The following is a 17666-nucleotide window of genomic DNA, read 5'->3' on the forward strand; positions in this document are numbered from 1 at the left end:
AGAGCTGATCTTTGCTAAAGGAAAATCATTTGGGGGCCTGAATGGAGGGTGTGCTGAGCACACAGTAAGCACTTCATAAATGCTTCCGACTGAGTGAGATTAGAAGGAGAAGACAATTCTGGCAGGGAAATCATTAGTAAGCTACCAGAACAATTTGCCAGAGAGAAAGTAAGTAAGGGCCTGAAGAAGGGCAGTGTCTGAGTTGAGAGAAAGAAACCCCACCACATTAGGAAGCAGCCCACTCCATGTTAATAAAATTTATATAATTGTATAATAATTATACAGATATATTAATATATTTATTATATTTATTTATATAAATATAATTTATAACTATAAAATTATATTAAATATTTACATATTTAATATATGTTGATATATTTAATAAATATCATAATGTGTTGTCAATATTATATAATAATTTAATATATTATGATATATATTATATAATTATTAGAAAATTTCCCCTTTTATCAAGTTTAAATCTCTCTCTAACATTTTCACCCATTTCTCCTATGGAAGCAAACAGAATAAATTCAATCCTGATAGTCTGTACTAAGCCAAGCCAAAACCCTCAATGCCTTCAGCTGATACATATATGAAATGATTCCAAGGCACTTTCCCCATCCTCGCTGCTCTATGTATCAACCTCTCTCCTAAAGTGGGACATCCAGAACTCTGCACAGTCCTCCATTTATGGTCTAAATGGGACAGTGCCCACTGGCACTTCTGGCTCCTTCATACTGAATACTGTGCAGTCTAAGATCATATTAGCTATTTTAGGCTGCTGTGTCATACTACTGAATCATATGGTGCTTTCATGTTCATTAAATCTCCAACTCTTTAAAGATGAACTGCCATCTGGCCATACTCTGCCCATCTTGTGCTTGTGATGTTGATTTTTTTTTTTTTTTGTGAAACCAAATGTAAGACTTTATACTTAGCCTTATTAAATTTCATCTTATTACCCCTGTCAAGCTGTTTTTTAACCTGACTTTGCCTAACATGTGTCAGATGTCCTTCCTAAATTTGAATCCTCTGAAGATTTGATAAGTATGCCATCAATGACTTTTTTCCAGAGCAATTGTCAAAAAAGTTTAAATTACCTAGGTAGATGTCTGGGGCAGTCCACTAGAGACACACTTCCAGGATCACATCCATAATTACTCTTTCATGATTATGATTCAAACAGTTACAAATCCACTCAACTGGACTGCAGCTGAGGTCACAAATTTCAAATGTTTTCCCCATAAAAGTAATCTTTGTCACAGATCTCTGCCAAGAAAGGAGCGAAGATAGTCTAGCATGATCTGTTTTAAACAAAGCCACGCTGGGCCTCCATGTACAAGATTTTCAATAACTGTTCTCCTATTGACAATATAGTCAAAAACAATCCCAGAAATGGTAGTTGAGCCTTTAGATAATACAGAATCTCTTCATTTTTCTAAGAGGATCAGAAGATTTTCTAAAAACTCATCACCTTTTCCTCCAGCTGTGCAGGGCACCTTTAATTTCTGATAAAAGATCTCTGACAGTAATCTAGAGATCATATCCTCTTTCAAAATTCTGGAATATAGTCCTAACATAAAAAGGTAAAAAGAAAAGAACTTTTGAGAACTATATTTCGGTTATGGGTACACAGAAAATGCAAGTATAATTTGATTTTATTATGACAATATGAAAAAGAAACTAGAGGTGGAAAGGGGAATCATACTGGAAAAAGAGTTTTGAAAAAGGAGGTAAAATACTGGCATATACTCCTTCTGGTCTCTTGGGTTCGCATCTCTACCTAATGTTTCCACTCTTTATTAATCATTAAAAAAAAAAAAAATCCTGCCCTTTCTAGTCCAAATGCAACTTTCCTTGGCAGAGAATACTGGGGAGAGAAAAGGGGAAAGGAGGGGTAAGAGTTAAATAGTTTCGCCTTCTCTCAGTCATTTGTGTTCACTGGTCATCAGCTAACTCTGAGCAGCAGTCCCATCCCTTCTATAATCTTACTCATTTCACCAATGTACACAACAACAACACTTTTTTGGTTCACAACACTCTTCCTGACCCTTGGCTCATTTTTAAGCTTGAGTACATCACAAAATTCTTAGAGGGCCATGTCATTTTTTTTTTTTAATTAATCCTCAAATTATCTGCCTTTGCTTCGTTATTTTGTACATATCATCTTTAAAAAATTTGAATTGGCTGATAATCAGCACAGGCTTATGTTCAGTGTCCTCTCTACTTTGGACAAAGTATTAATATTAGTAACTTGGCAACATGAAGATTTGTTACTTTTCTCATCTTTTTAGTTTCCAGTCACTTAACAATGTTGTGGACTTGGGTCTTTGGCTACACCAGTGGAGTCTTTAGCCTGAGTTGTACAAATACTGGGGTGATCATAAGAATGATTTTATAGTATTAAAAGAGCTCCAAAGTCAGATTTAGCTCTAAATACAACAAACAAACAAAAAAAGAAATAAAGAATATGGAATGATTCTAAGTTGAAACCATGGAACAGGAATAATTTTGAGTAAAAAGGGAAAAAAATCACCCTGAACACCACAAAATTATCCCAGGTCTTCTAATACCAATCTGTCACATGCAGACTAAACTGGCATATTGAAACATAACCAAGTGACCTAGCAGCTTGAACCTCTCCTGTACATGAATCACCATCACTACCAAATTCTTCTCAGTTTCCCTTTGCTAGTCTCACTCCCTTTTCTTTAAAATTGAAAAACCCATCTCTTTAAAAGACTTAGCTCTTAACTTTTCCCCCAGAATTGTGATCTTTTGCCCATCAATTGGGGAATGACCAAACTAGCTATGGTATGGGAATAGTAATTATTGTTGGACGAGAAATGATGAGCAAGTGGATTTCAGAAAAAAACTGAAAATATTTAGATGAACTGATATGGAATGAAATGAGCAGAACCAGGTGAACATTGTACACATTAACAGCAACAGTCGTGATGATCAGCTATGATAGACTTAACCCTTAGCAATGCAGTGATCCAAGACAACTTCAATAGACTTGGGATAGAAAATGCCATCCACATCCAAAGAAAGAACGAACTATGAAATCTGAATGTAGACTGAAGCAGACATGGTATTTTCACTTTTTTTTTTGTTTTTCTCTTTCTTGTGGTTTTTCCTTTTGTTATGATTTTTCTTTCACAATCTGAATAATATGATTTAAATGATTATTCATTATCACATTGATTGCTGTCTTGGGGAAGAGGGGAGGAAAGTGAAAGAAGGAGAAAAATTTGGAACTCAAAAATCTTACAAAAATACAGGTTTAAAACTTAAAAAGAAAAAAATAAAGATATGGAAAAACTTCCAATTAAAAAAAGTAGTGTGATCCCAACACACATTTGGGTTAGTCGGGTTAATGGTTGAATTGTATTTTGCAGAGTTCCACCTATTCAAAAGTCTTATGTTTTCTTTGTTTTTGCTAAGCAATTTAATTTCCCTTAAAAAAAAGTTAAGAGCCTTATTGTTGTATGAAGTCTTGGGAATGATGAGTTAGAAACTAGCTCTCACAGTCTTAAGGAAGTAAAGTGAATTAAAGTTTTTCCTCTTAGGAAGGAGAGGTGAAATGTGTCTGGTTTCCTGACATTACTCAGGAAAGCAAATGCCAAGTGGTCACACCCTCTCCATTTGAAAAATACTATAAAACTACTATACAGTTTTAAACAGTAGAAAATTCCCAAAGCATTTTTAAATAGCAAAAAAAAAAAAAATCATTATATAGTTTAAACAGTAGAAAATTCTTAATGTGTTATGAAGTAGGAAAAAATCCCCATACCCTAGAAAGAAAACAAATGAATGTCAAATGCCTAAACAAATCGTGGTACATGAATGTAATGTAAGGTTACTATGCAAGGATAGATAATTAGGTGATACACTAGATAAAGCAGCAGCCTTAGGTCAGGAGGACTTGAATTTCAAATCCAGTCTCAAACATTTACTAGCTGGATAAACCCAAGCTTACTCCCAAATGCCTCCCAAAAGACAAACAAAAAAAGTGGAAGGATGAGTATGATGAATACAAGAAATAAAGATACAAACTGATCCCAAGTGAAGTAATCAGAATCAGGAAAACACCATATAGAATGACAACAACAATGTATATGAAAAGGATAACTTTTAAACAATTGAAACTGAATGCTGAGATTATTATGATGCAACTTGACCCAAAACAAACAAGACTATAACTCCCTTCCTTCTTCACAGTGGTTGGGGACAAGGGATGTGGAATACTACATACAATGTCAGACTTGGCTAATCTGATGGTTAGTTTTCCTATAGTATTTTTTTTTCTTCCTCTTTTTATTCTTTGTTATAGGAGATGCTCTCTGGGAGAGGAAGAAGGGAAGAAGCATATAGTGGGAAATAGTAATTAACAATATTGATGAAAATTAAGAAGAAAGAAAAGAAAAAGATCATAGCAATAGCTTCAGTCAGAGACCAAAGGCTACAATGGGATTAAAATAAAAGAATTTCTGTGGTCAGGAGGGAGCACAACATCTCTTCTATCTTTTGGCACTCTCCAGAATTAAATGATGTAGGTTATTTCGGCATCCTCCTCTCGACATCCTTTTATTCCACTTTGGCTACCTTGGTTGGGCCTTTTAATATTGATCATATAGGAGATTTATCTCTAATACTACTTTTGTTTTTGTTGCCTTGTTTATCATAACAAAATATCCAACTTCAAAATAATATTCTTTGTAGATTAGATACAGCAATAATGTAGCCAGAGGTCAAAATATGTACATAACTACTTTGGAAGTCCCGCAGTTCCTTTCTTTTGCCATTCTTCAATACTGAAATGGACTTAATTTTTGGAAAAATGAGAAAAAAAATCCCACCCCCAAAAAAATATCAGAATAAGGTCTGCAATAAGGGGGCTAATAAAAATGCAGCATGGATAGAAAACTTTTCTTTATTTGGCCAAATTATTTTACTTCCAAGAAAGAAAGAATTATATAAACTTCCACACAGAAGGGTAGGAATGAAAAGCTGCGGAGGAAACAGGAACATTTATGAACTCTTAGCAAACCATTCTAGAAGACAATCTGAAATATGCTGAAAAAGTTACTACCTGGTATATATATTCCTCTGACCTTACAATGTCATTACTAAGGCAATAGACCAAAGGGAATTAAGATTAATTTTCTCATCTAAACTCTTTGAGATTGTCTTGCTTTTTCTTTATATCACCAGGTCATAGAGCAGTGCTTGATATACACTAAGTGCATAATGTTTAATGACTGATTGTGTGGCTCAAAATAGGTCCAAAAGCAATCCCAAATGAGGAGCTCCTAAAATTTTGTGGAAAAAAAAAAGCATTATCATTGGAATGGATGGATAATCTTTTAAGATGAATACAATAAAAAGAAAATATGTATGTGTGTATGTAAAAAGCTTATATATAAAAAGCTTAGTCCTTTATAGCTAACATACCTACAAGTATGGGATGAAGCTAGGTAGACGTTCTGCCAGTTACTCTTCCTGGTCTCTCTCCCATGATAAACCTTATATAAGTAAGGGAGACCTAGCAGTGGCTTCTACTCTCCTGGCTAATGAATCAAGGCTTTAGTTGCCACAGAAAGAAACAAATCAGATTTTTCTCATTTATCTTGTATGTTACCCTCTAAACTGTAAGTCGGGATCCATGAACCCTGTTATCATCATCAAATGGAACTCTATGATAACAGGAAGTCCTAATTTACTAGGAGGAAATCATGGTGAATATGGTGAACCTCAATTTTCTCATAATTAAAGAGTCTCTACCTAGCAAAGTGGAATTAGCCTTGGGCTTGGTGTTAGGAAATCTGAGTTCAAATTTTGCCTCAGATGCTTTATGGCTAGCTATATGATTCTGGACATAATAGCTATATGATCCTGGATAGATTTTAACATCTTCACTTCCCTCATCCTCAAGGTTGGAGTGGTGGACTTCAAGGTCCCCCCCAGATCTGATCCTAGAATCATGATGATTTTCATTAAAATTCTAATTATTCTGGGGCATCACCAGGGTATTGGACCATGCCAGTTGAATCAGAAGTCAAAAGTCTTAAAGTCTGGGACCAGGGAGCAGCTAAGGATCTATTATCCAAAAATGTAATTAAATCACATTGAGAGGCTCATCACAAAGTAGGTCACAAGATTTTGAATTCTTTGGTCACAGTGATATTCAAAAAACTTTCCACTATATCACCAGAGAGTAGTGAGCTGTCAGTGAAGGAGGTACCCATGCTGGTAAAAAAAAAAAAAATCCTTGAAGACTTGACCTACCAAGTCTGTGTTTTTAAATGACACCATTTTGTACTTATAAAATAAAACATAAAATACAAAGGGAGCCTTGTTATAATGTTGGTGTTAGGTGGGAAAAGAATAATATTTATGATGTGATGAGGGAAGTCCATCATAAATCACATGGTTTGACTTAAAGTGTAACTGGATCCTTGAGTAAAAGGAGTCACCTTTGAGAAGGATGCACGACAGAAAATTCCTTTCAATAAATACACATAATGCTACTGATAACTACATTTCAAAGTTTTCCCCTCTTTTTAAAAAATGTGAAACATACCATAATATATACAGCCATCCCTCCCAAGTATAAAAGAGAAAAACAAAGCTAAGACAGTATATAATGAGTTTCGTCCACATGCTAATAATACCCTTCTGTCTTCATTGCCATAGTAACACAAAAAGTGATGTAGTAAGAAATACTTAATGTAGTTAGCACAGAAATAAAGCAATACACACAATGTGATCAGACACGCATAGCATACTTTTCTTTCAACATAAGTAAGAGTAGTTTCCCTTTTAGCGAGATAATAAAAACCAAAGAGTTTTAGAATCAAAGAGCTAGAAGGCTTCTCAAGATTTGGTCTTCCTATCTCCAAATAGGTCTACACTGAAATCACCCAAGACAGATGGATACTCAGCCTATTTTTGAAGATCTGCCAAGATGGAGGCTGAAGAACATCCTCTCATAGTCTGTTCAAGTTTTCATGTTAACGAGATATGCAAAAGAATAATTCCATGGTAATCGAAATGATCTAGCTCTTTTTTATTTTCCAAAGGAATACTGACAAATGAGATAGGCAATTTTAAAAAGGAATTGCACTGTCTAATTACTAGTAAAACAACGGGACCCAGGAATATAGCACTAGATAATTGTTTTTAATATCTTTTGTACAGCTATCAGGGGATTCAATGAGTGAGAGAGCTAAATGAAATGAATACATTAAAGTTATAGAATCAGAAACCATCAACAGTAGTCTCAGGTTGGTCTAACAGGTTTCTTTCTAGGAAAGACTGTGTTTCATCATTTCCAATAATTATTTCTAAAAATAAGTCCATATCATAAAGTTTATTTTTAAACTTTTAAAAAAACGTCTGAACCAGAGGCCCATATTTTGTTCCTATATATCCTCAAATGTCTACTAGGGTACAATTTCTCCGCTTTAATCATATATATATATATATATATATATATATATAAAATCAGTCATATGCATTTTGTTTTTTCTCAAATTTTTTTTTTCTTTTTGATCTGATTTTTTTCTTGTGCAGCATGGAATTGTGGAACTAAGGATTGTACATGTTCAACATACACTGAATTACTTGCCATCTAGGGGCAGGGGTAGGAGGAAGGGAGAGAGAAAAAAACTGGAACACAAGGTTTTGCAAGGGTGAGTGTTGAAAACTATCTATGGATATGTTTTGAAAATAAAAAACTTTATAAAAATAAAATATATATCATAAGTTTTATAATATAGCCTATAATGGATTTGTTGTTGTCTTGGTGAGGGAAAATATTTGGAATTCAAAATCTTACAAAAATGAATGTTGAAAAAAATTTTTTAAATCATGAAAATGAAACATTTTTTAAAATTCACAAAATTATTCTTGACATTTAAAGACCCTCTATCTCTTTCAGAACACAATACTCAAACACTCATTGTGCCAAATTTGTTAATTTATTTTTAAACAATGAAATATTATGATCTAATCATCTCAGCAGAGTTATCTGTGACTGAATCCTTTCTCTAGAACTGTGATCTTGGGTTCATCATTTCAAGTCCTTTCTCATCTCCAGCTATAAAAAATAGGCTGTTTTGTTGGTTACTTAAGTACCCTAGTAGGGGGTTTATTACTCATATAGTCTTTTGGCTTCTTTAATGGAAATGAAGTAGTCAAAGTATCACTAGGGAAGATGAAACTGACCTGCTTTCAAAGTCAGTGCTAGCATAGTAGTTTAAAGCCAACCATAGTTCCCTTTAAGCATCTTTGATGATATAAGCTCAGCTAGTTGAGGCTTTAAACATGCTGAATAACATATCCCTGTACCTACCTCAAAGGAAAAGAACCAAATGGGTTACCATTACAGTTCAGTGATTTTTTAATCAGATTTTTTTTTTTTTTATTCAACAGTGTCAACAACTAAAACTTAATTAAAATTTAAAAACCTATTCACAGTGTCTTTTCCAAGAACCTAACAAACAGGATGTGCTATAGCATTCAAAGACTTGCCAAAAGAACTAGATAAAAAGCACCCCATGAAGAAGAAGTGGGAGTTCCTACTAGTGAGTGTCTCAACTTATGACTGAAGGCAACAAAATACACATAATTATTAGAGCTACGTTAGAAAATCAAAGCTGACTTACACTAACATCTGTGGCTTCTAGCCTCACCGAACATTTAATAAACTCTGAAATCATTGTACATGTTCTGTTTTACTTAGCTTAAGCTTTTTTTTATGATTTAATATATGCTTGAGCATTACAATTTAGTATGAATGCTTTTTCTAGTTTTGTACATTTCCTTTTGATGTGCTAAAGCAATTGAGGAAATGAATTAGTATATTAGCTAAGTTTACCCGGGAAAGGCCATAGTCCAAAAGAAAAAAAAAAATATTTTCAAATCACAAGTATAAGGCTGAAACAAACAAGGTCAGATAATAAATTTTTAAGAGGCAAATGCTTCTCCGCATTGAAACACGTGAAAGGGTAAGGGTATCTGACCTGGAAGTACTTCTGACATGGATCACTGGGCGCCAGCAATGGATCAGGAAATGGGTTATAATTTGAAATCTGAAAAGAGGGATCATTCAAGAAATTAAAAACCCAATAACCAAAAACATGAAAGGAAAAAAAAAGCATCTCATTAAAAATCTTGCTTAAAATAGTTAGGCATTCTAAATATACTCTTTCAGCCTTCATAGCATGTCAATATTAAATATATTAAATAAAAATTAAATTATCCCAAAGTCTGCTAACCACACTTTCCCAATTCTACATAAATTATATTGTATAACAGAATTTTTGTTTTTTTTAATGTTTCCAGTTTTTTATCTTAAGACAAAAAATTCCTATACCCGATAGTTTGCAAAATTTAAAAAATTAAATAAAATCCAATTTAAGAGCACAACAACAGATTAGAAAGAACTGTCCTCATTCAACCTCCCTTCCCAGCAAGAGTTAACAACAAAGATGCCATTTAGCACAGTAATTATAACAGAGTAAAAACACTGGGCATAGTTCTTCAATTATATTCAAATCCAAAAACTGAACACCTGGAAAGATTATGTTTCTCAAAACTAGTCTATGCCTTTCCAAATTGGCAATTTTTTAATGAGCATTGTTTCCTACTTTACAATTCAGATAACAGCCTGACAATCTGGTCTATTGACCCACAATATATTTTTAATTATATTTTCATACATGGAGGGCAAGGCTCATTGCTCTGATATAATTAAAAGGACAGGCTTATTCCAAACTGCTTAGGAACAGCTAACAGCGATGGGTTGCTCGTCCATGATGATTTCTGGGCCTGCCTCCTCACTTGTTCTATACCCTTTTATGGATGTTTAGAGCAACTTAGTCATTTTTTAAAATTCACCTTTTAATGGTCCCTGTTATCGAGGAACAGAGAGCTAGAGAGGAGCATGGAGCTGAGTGTGTTTGTATGGAAAATTTAGAAAGGTTAGAATACCAAAATTCTGATGATTCTTTAAAATGTACAATTCTCATGGGAAACCGAGTTAATTGATAAGTTCAAGCTCTTACAAAGTTTTTTCTTTTAATGAGATGAAAATAAAAATTCATTTCCTCATATTTTCCAAGATTGTTCCACAAACACATTTTAACTCAAGGACAATATTCTTCCTGTTGTTTTATGCATTCTAAAATAGAGGCACAAAGTGAGATACATTTGGCTAGCCCAATTTGTTCCTAATGAGTGAGAATGTTATATAATCTAAAGTGTTTGGAGAAACCCTAATTATAAAATAATTCATATGATCACTATTTTTGCAACTGAGTTTAAAGACTTTTAGAGTAAAACATAGTAATCCATAAATTATGACTCCTAATCAAAACATTCTCTCATTTTCTACATTATGGGAGGACATAGAATGTGATTCAAATTCAACTTTTCTGACACGTAAGGCACACTGGTATCCATATTTTTTTTTTTTTCAAGTAATGATACCCAATGCTGAGCTCGAAGGCAGGACCACTACCCAATATTTTAAAAATCCTGTCGTGATTTTAAAGCAAAATATAAAAGCATTTAATTGCAAACTATCTGGCAGCAACTATTCTTCCTTCCAGCCGGGTTCTCATAAAGCTTATTAATGAAAATCCATATTGCTGATATGCCCCGTGATGATGCTATTAAGGCTAAATAAACTTCCAATCTGGCTAGAGATGAGAGCATTCATGTGAAAACATGAGGACATTTAGATCTAAACAAAACAAAGAGGGGAAAAAAACACACATTCTAAGTCAGGAAAAGCAGCTCCATCCTCCTAATGAAGCTACATGAGGAGAGGCTGATGTTATACACAGCAGAGCACTCCTCCATTTAACCAGACAATAAGTTTTTTATTAAGCACCTACTATGTGCCAGGAAAGAGCACCTAGATGGCATAGTGGATAGAGTCCTGGTCTAGAATCAAGAAGACTCTCCTTACTGAGTTCAAATACGGCCTTAGAAATTCACTAGCTGTGAGACTCTGGGAAAGTCACTTAACCCTGCTTGCCTCAGTTTCTCCTTCTGTAAAATGAGCTAGAAAAAAGAAAATACAACGTAGGGTCACAGAATCAGACTGAAAGCAACCAAAATGTGTCAAGCACTGAGCTACGTGTATTCACGAGTGGATAGGACACTGGCCACCAAAAATTTCATCAAAATCTCCTGACCAATCAAAACTCTTTGAAAAATTGAGATAAACTGACAGACTCCTTCCTCTTCTCCACATACAGTTTTCATTTCTATGCTGCCAGTCTAATCCCACCTTCATTCTCTCAAAGATATAATGTTTTAAACAGCATCCCAATTTGCCTCACTATTTCCAGTCTGTCTCTGTTCCAACTCAATCTACACATTGCTTCCTAAAATAACACTTGGCACAAAGTACTTCCCAATGGGTATATCTGCTCAAGAATTTTCAATGGCTCCCTGTTGTCTACAGAAATAAGCTCCTTCATCCAGCCTTTAAGAGACTCACAATCTGGCCCCTCTCTGTGCTGACAATAATATTTTGTATTTCTCCCCTTACATGACTCACAGGACTTGGGGGAAAGCATCCCTGGACAATAAACTCTGACTCCCTGTAAAATGCAAAATATACTTGTGCTACCTATGTAATAGAATTTTAAAAATTATTATTAAATACAATGACATTGTGAGTAGATAGTAAAAATAAGAGACATTTATACAACATTTTAACACTGGTAAAGCATTTTCTCCACATTATTTCATTTGAAGCTCACAATTTGTGAAGTAAGCAATAAAAGTATTATTACCCTGCTTTGATATACAAGGACCTGAGATGACATTCAAAAAGATTAGAAGCTAACAAGCTCACAGAGCTAATAGATAAGAGAGGTAGAATTTGAACCCAGATTTTCTCGATTCAAAATGTGTCCTCTATCTGAGACATATATATATATACATATACATATATATATGTATATGTATATATGTAAAAGTTGTTAACATGAGTCTCTAGAATACCTCTTAATTTGTTCCCTTTGCTCCCTCTACTTAAAATACTCTCCTCATGGGCCTCCATTGAAGTCCTTACTCTTCCTCGAGTCCCCAAGGATCTGGCCACAATACCTTCTATTCCAATCACTACTGCACTTCCTATTTAGTCACTTAGCAGATATTCTCTGTACACTCATTTATTTGTTTTCCCAACTAAACCGTAAGTTTCTTAAGGACTAGATCACCAGTGTCTCATGTTCTTCTTATTACCAGTACCCAAATACTTGATAAATGTTATCTGATAATACTGAGAAGTCTCTTATCTCCCTTCTCTGGGGCTCCCATTCTCTCGTGAAGATGCATTCAGATACAAGACAGGACCAAAATAAAGCAGGGATCCATTCGATAATTTTTGTTAAGATAGAAATACATGCTCCAAGAGATGATTCCTTCACGTTGATGAAGGAAACAGCTACGAACAAGGATACTGGCCCTAGGTGCACAAAAGCGAGAGGTACAGAAAATGTGCACTTGTTATTCCAAGGGAACAGGGGAATTGGTACAATTGTATGTTCTTGCATTGGGTACAACATGATCCAGTTATAAGGCTTATACTCACTCCTGCCAGATAGATTACTACTTCTAAAAAGAGTTTACCACACGTACACTTCGTGAACTAAACAGAACGTCGTCTTTGTGTTTTACTGAGAACCACAGCAGGACAAAGAAATACTGATAGCAGCCATTCAACAGCTCCGACTAAAATGGTCACAAACAAGAACGAGATGAAGGCTTAATCTGCTTAACAGGGCCTCTTATCTATCTATTAGAGAAAACATAAGAAATGAACTGCCTCATAAAGCAGATGGTCTTCTCTAGTTTCTTAACAAGATAATTAAAGGAAACTAAAGAGCGAGGATCTGCTAAATTGACCATGGAAAATGATTTAATCTGAACCAGACTGTAGGAGTTTCTAAAAAAGGGATTTCCAGTTTCCCCATAAAACTGACACAGGTCATTTGACAACATCTAAATCAAGAAAGAGAGCCGTTCCGAGGGCACTTGCTTCCTGGGCAAGATGGACCGATCTGGCAGACCACACTAACGAGCCAGGGTGGGAGGTGAGGGATTAACATAGCCCCACAGACAGAAGAGTAAAAGGGTTGGTCAGACATGGGTTTGAGCTCTTCCTGGTTCTGCTACAAAATGGCTTGTGACTTTGACCGACTTCTCTCATCTCCCTATCTGAAAAACCAGAAATGACACCATAAAGTTTCTTTGCTGCCTTCCTGCAAAAGAAAGACCAAATGGTGGAATTTAAAAGTAATTAGTACTTGAGGATAGAACAAAGGAGAAGAATACAACGCAAGGAAACTGAAGTCTCTTTACCCACAATGCAACTCAATGTTATGATCAAGATCTTTCATTATAGTCCCAGTGAGCTAACAGTAGTTAAATGGATGAGAGGCTCCTGCAGGGTCCAGGCTGATTTTTGGTGGGGGATTTTTCAGTAACTGTTTTCCTTCTCCTAGTGAAAGTACCTGGCATTCAGCAGATGCTGAATTTAAATGAATAAAACTCAGAAAATATACTTGTCATAGGGGTTTACTCCTGGGACAGAAACATTTTTCCAAATGATGTTTCCATGAATCTAGCACAGAAATATATTCTTCAAAAGCAGACAGGTTGCCAACTTGTGGAAATGGTGTTTAAAAAATTCTTCATGGGAGAGATTCAACTGTATGTTCTAACTTTGTTTTTTGCATCTTTGACTATCCCTAGACTATATGGCATAGTGAACAGAAAGTTAAAATTGCTATCTCTAAGTTCTGGATTCAAATTCCTCTTCTGTCATTGATTACCTCTATTATCTTGGGAGAGTTAACTTCTCAATCTCTATTTCTTCATATGTAAAATGGATGATACTACCCATATATATCATGACTCAAATGAATCTGTGATTTTGCTGACATGGATATGCTTTCCAATAATGCAAGCTGTAACCTTTCCATAAGTGGCTGTGTAAATGTAGGCTGTTATTATTATTATTCTATTTTTTTCTTAAATAAACATGTAATTATATTACAAAGGAATTAAAGACAAAGTAATTCAAAGTTGGAATATTTTGTAGCTAAATATTCATTGGATACCACTACTAGGTCTGCACCTCAAAGGGATCATAAAAAATGGAAAAGGATCCATATGTAAAATATATATATATAGTGCAGCTATTTTTATGGTGTCAAAGAACTGGAAATTAAGAGAATGCCCATCACCTGGGAAATGGCTGAACAAGTTGGGGTATATGAATGTAGCAGAATACTACTGTGGTCTAAAAAATGATGAGCAGGCAGATTTCAGAAAAACCTGGAAAGACTGACATGAACTGATACTGAGTGGAGTGAGCAGAACCAGAAGAACATTGTACACAGTAACAGCATCACTGTATGATGACGAACTATGATAGACTTAACTCTTCTCAGCAATACAATGATGTAAGATGATTCAAAAGGCCTCATGACAGAAAATACCGTCTGCATTCAGGGAAGAATTATGGAGTCTGAATGCAGATTGAAGCATTGTATTTCTACTTTTATTTTTCTTTCGCATGATTTTTCCCTTTTGTTGTAATTCTTCTTTCACAACAACTAATGTGGAAATATATTTAATATTCTTGTCTGTATACAACCTATATCAGATGGATAGCCATCCTAGGGAGGGGAGAGAGAAAGAAGAAGAGAGAAAAATGGAAATCATAATATTATAAAAGTAGATGTTAAAAAAATACTTTGAAAAATTCATTAGAAATCATACCATTCAATCGAACTGTGACACAGACATTCAAATGGCTGGCCATTTATTTTCTTGCCTGTTTTAGGACATACCAAATTAATTATTTTCAAATTTATTAAGAAATATTTGTTAAAAGCCCATTATGTATCAGACATAAGAAGCATAGTCACCAAGAAAAATGGAAGAACTTATATTAAATATTAAGTTTAATGCTCTGAATTTTACATTATTCTTACAAGGAAATAAAACCTCCTTAAAGCTGTTAAATCAAGTTCACCATACAATTTTTATTTTTTGGCTGAGGCAATTAGTGTTAAGAGACTTGCTCAGGATCACACTTGACACTAGGAAGTATGAAGTGTCTGAGGTCACATTTGCACTCAGGTCCTCCTGACTTCAGGGCTGATGCTCTCTATTCACTGTGCCACCTATCTGCCCCACCATACAATTTCTTAAAACAATTTACATTATGTTAATTTTCCACATTTTTTTCCTGTCATTTAATGATAGCTTGGAACTTGGCAAATTATTACAGGCATTTATTAATTTAATAATCAATACTGTTCTTCACCATAAAATTTCTTAAAATAATTTATGTTTATTTGCTACAATTTTTTCCTGTCATTTAATGATAGCTTGGAACTAGGTTAATTGTTAGAGGCATTTGTCAATTTAATAATCAATACTATTCTTTACAAGCTTCTCCCTCTGATAATGGTCCCTAGTTTATAAAATAACCTCTTTTTGAAACAATTCAATTTCTTAAAGTAATTAGTGTTTCATACTTTAGCCCAACTTCATTTGTATCACTTTTATTATTTAGCAAGCATCATATATTTAGTTATTAAATGTCATTTAATAATAATTGCTGTTTTCATTTTAGTATCAAAGGAAAACCTCTGGCCAAGATGTATTTTTAAGAAATAAGCGCGAAGTATAATTACTTTATTATATTCAGGGTGCTTTAACACAGTAATGATATATGATTATGATGGATCTTATATTTAATTTGCAATTAATTACATAGATTAAACACAATGAAAACCATCAGATTTTTAAAATTCATTTTCATTTTTTTGCTTACTATCACAGGATCGGTGCTCTTTTGATGTGGTGCACTTCTTCTACTAACTAGTCAAATGTTCTTGGCAGAGTCCAAAAGATTCATCCACCATTCAAAAATTTAGTGACAAAACTCTCTAAATTCAGAGAGAGCACCAGACTACACAGAGTAGGCCTTTCATTTTGAAATAAAGAAATCTTTGGATAATTTTAATATCTTTCAGAGCTTGCTCTGTGAACTCAGAGAACCTTCTACACCAGGCTGAAGATGAAGAATATTATTCTAAGAAAAAGAATACTAAATAATTGAATTTCAATAGTAGGTTATTGTCTGAGAAGAAGAAGAGCTAATCTGGTTATTATATTTCAATGGTATTCACAGTCCATTATCAGACCAGGTCTTCCAATATTTCATATCTTAAAATGAAATAGTATTCGGGTCACTCCATCTCATAAAAACTCTAGATAACCCAAAACATAAGATTAATGGGAAGGGGGGAAAAGGGAAGTAAAAAATGATGGTATGGAGGTGATTATAATTATACTTCTTATAATTAATAAATTACATAATAATAAAAATACTTCTTATAATTGATAAATTATATCAATAAAATACTTCTTATGGTAAATTATATAATAATAAAACTACTTATAATTAATAAATTATATGATAATAAAAATCATACTTCTTACTGATGAGCTCATACAATATTTTGTGTTATAGCTATCTGGGTTTGTGTCTTATGCCATCACTGGAGTAGATGCTTCCTGAGGAAGAGGAAGATGTCTTATTTAGGGTTTGCATCTGTCTTGACATCTAGTAAAGTGCTTTGAGTGCACTGAGTACATGATGTTTATTGGAAGACTACTACATCATTGGCTAACATTGTGCGTTTCATTGTGGGGCGATTTATTTATTTAAAGGCCTTTCCAAAGGCCTGGGAGGTTCTACCAGATTGGGATACCTGTGAATTGAATACATAGAGTAGGAAAGAAAAGCCTGGCCTTGACTCCTAAAGGACTCAGAAAGTTTCACTTACACATTAATTCCTAGGTTAAGGATTCTTTAAAGGAATCCTTTAGATGCCCTTTAAAGGGGGACATCTAGAACATCAGCCCTGCAGTCAGGAGTTCAAATCTGACACTATATGACCCTGGACTAGTCACTTAACCCCAAGTGTCTTACAACAGCAGCAACAAATAACACGCACACAAAAATGAAAGACATATGCTTTTTAAAGACCGAGTTAATTATTTATATATGAGCTTTTAAAAATGCTTCCTTTTGATCATTAGGAAAAAAACTCTATTTCCAACACTTATCTCTTTGGCCTCGGCATTGAAAAAAGAGCAAGACTGAGTAGGTGTAAAGAAAAACCACTCAGGTAAATCAAAACTCAGGGCTTTCAAAAATTTAACATTTACGATATTCTGATAATGTTTAAGCGTTACCTATTGTTCAAGACCTAAGTTTGACACTGTTTTAAATACACACACACACACACACACACACAAGAACAGGTAGCACAGTTTACGATATATGTACAAAAAATAACAATTTAACATGCAAACTAAATCAGAGATTCATAACTTGGGGTCCATTAAGTTAAAAAAAAATTTGATCACTATTTCAGTGTAACTGGTTTTCTCTGTAATCCTATATATTTTATTTAAAAATATTTATATAGGCTTCATCAAAAGTGAACATGACATAAAAAAGACTAAGAAGTGTGATGATTTTCTTCTTTTAAAATATAGCATAAGAATGGTTCTTTCTGGGAGCGAGCAGTTTTCTCGGGGAGGTT

General features: G+C 34.2%; 1 protein-coding gene across 6 annotated transcripts in view; it reads right to left on the reverse strand.

Annotated features, from left to right (window-relative positions):
* The window catches only part of APBB2 (amyloid beta precursor protein binding family B member 2), a 374634-nt gene that overhangs the window by 200125 nt on the left and 156843 nt on the right, over positions 1-17666 (reverse strand). For 5 of the 6 annotated variants that reach the window (XM_051964457.1, XM_051964460.1, XM_051964461.1 and 2 more), the window contains one exon: positions 9036-9104. The exons of the other annotated variant lie outside the window; for it this stretch is intronic. In XM_051964457.1, coding sequence (XP_051820417.1) covers positions 9036-9054 — 19 coding nt within the window. In that variant the 5' untranslated portion in view covers positions 9055-9104. The remainder of the gene's footprint in view (positions 1-9035; positions 9105-17666) is intronic. 6 annotated transcript variants of the gene reach the window in all.

The sequence above is a fragment of the Antechinus flavipes genome, chromosome 6, assembly GCF_016432865.1.
Source record: "Antechinus flavipes isolate AdamAnt ecotype Samford, QLD, Australia chromosome 6, AdamAnt_v2, whole genome shotgun sequence".
NCBI lineage: Eukaryota > Metazoa > Chordata > Mammalia > Dasyuromorphia > Dasyuridae > Antechinus > Antechinus flavipes.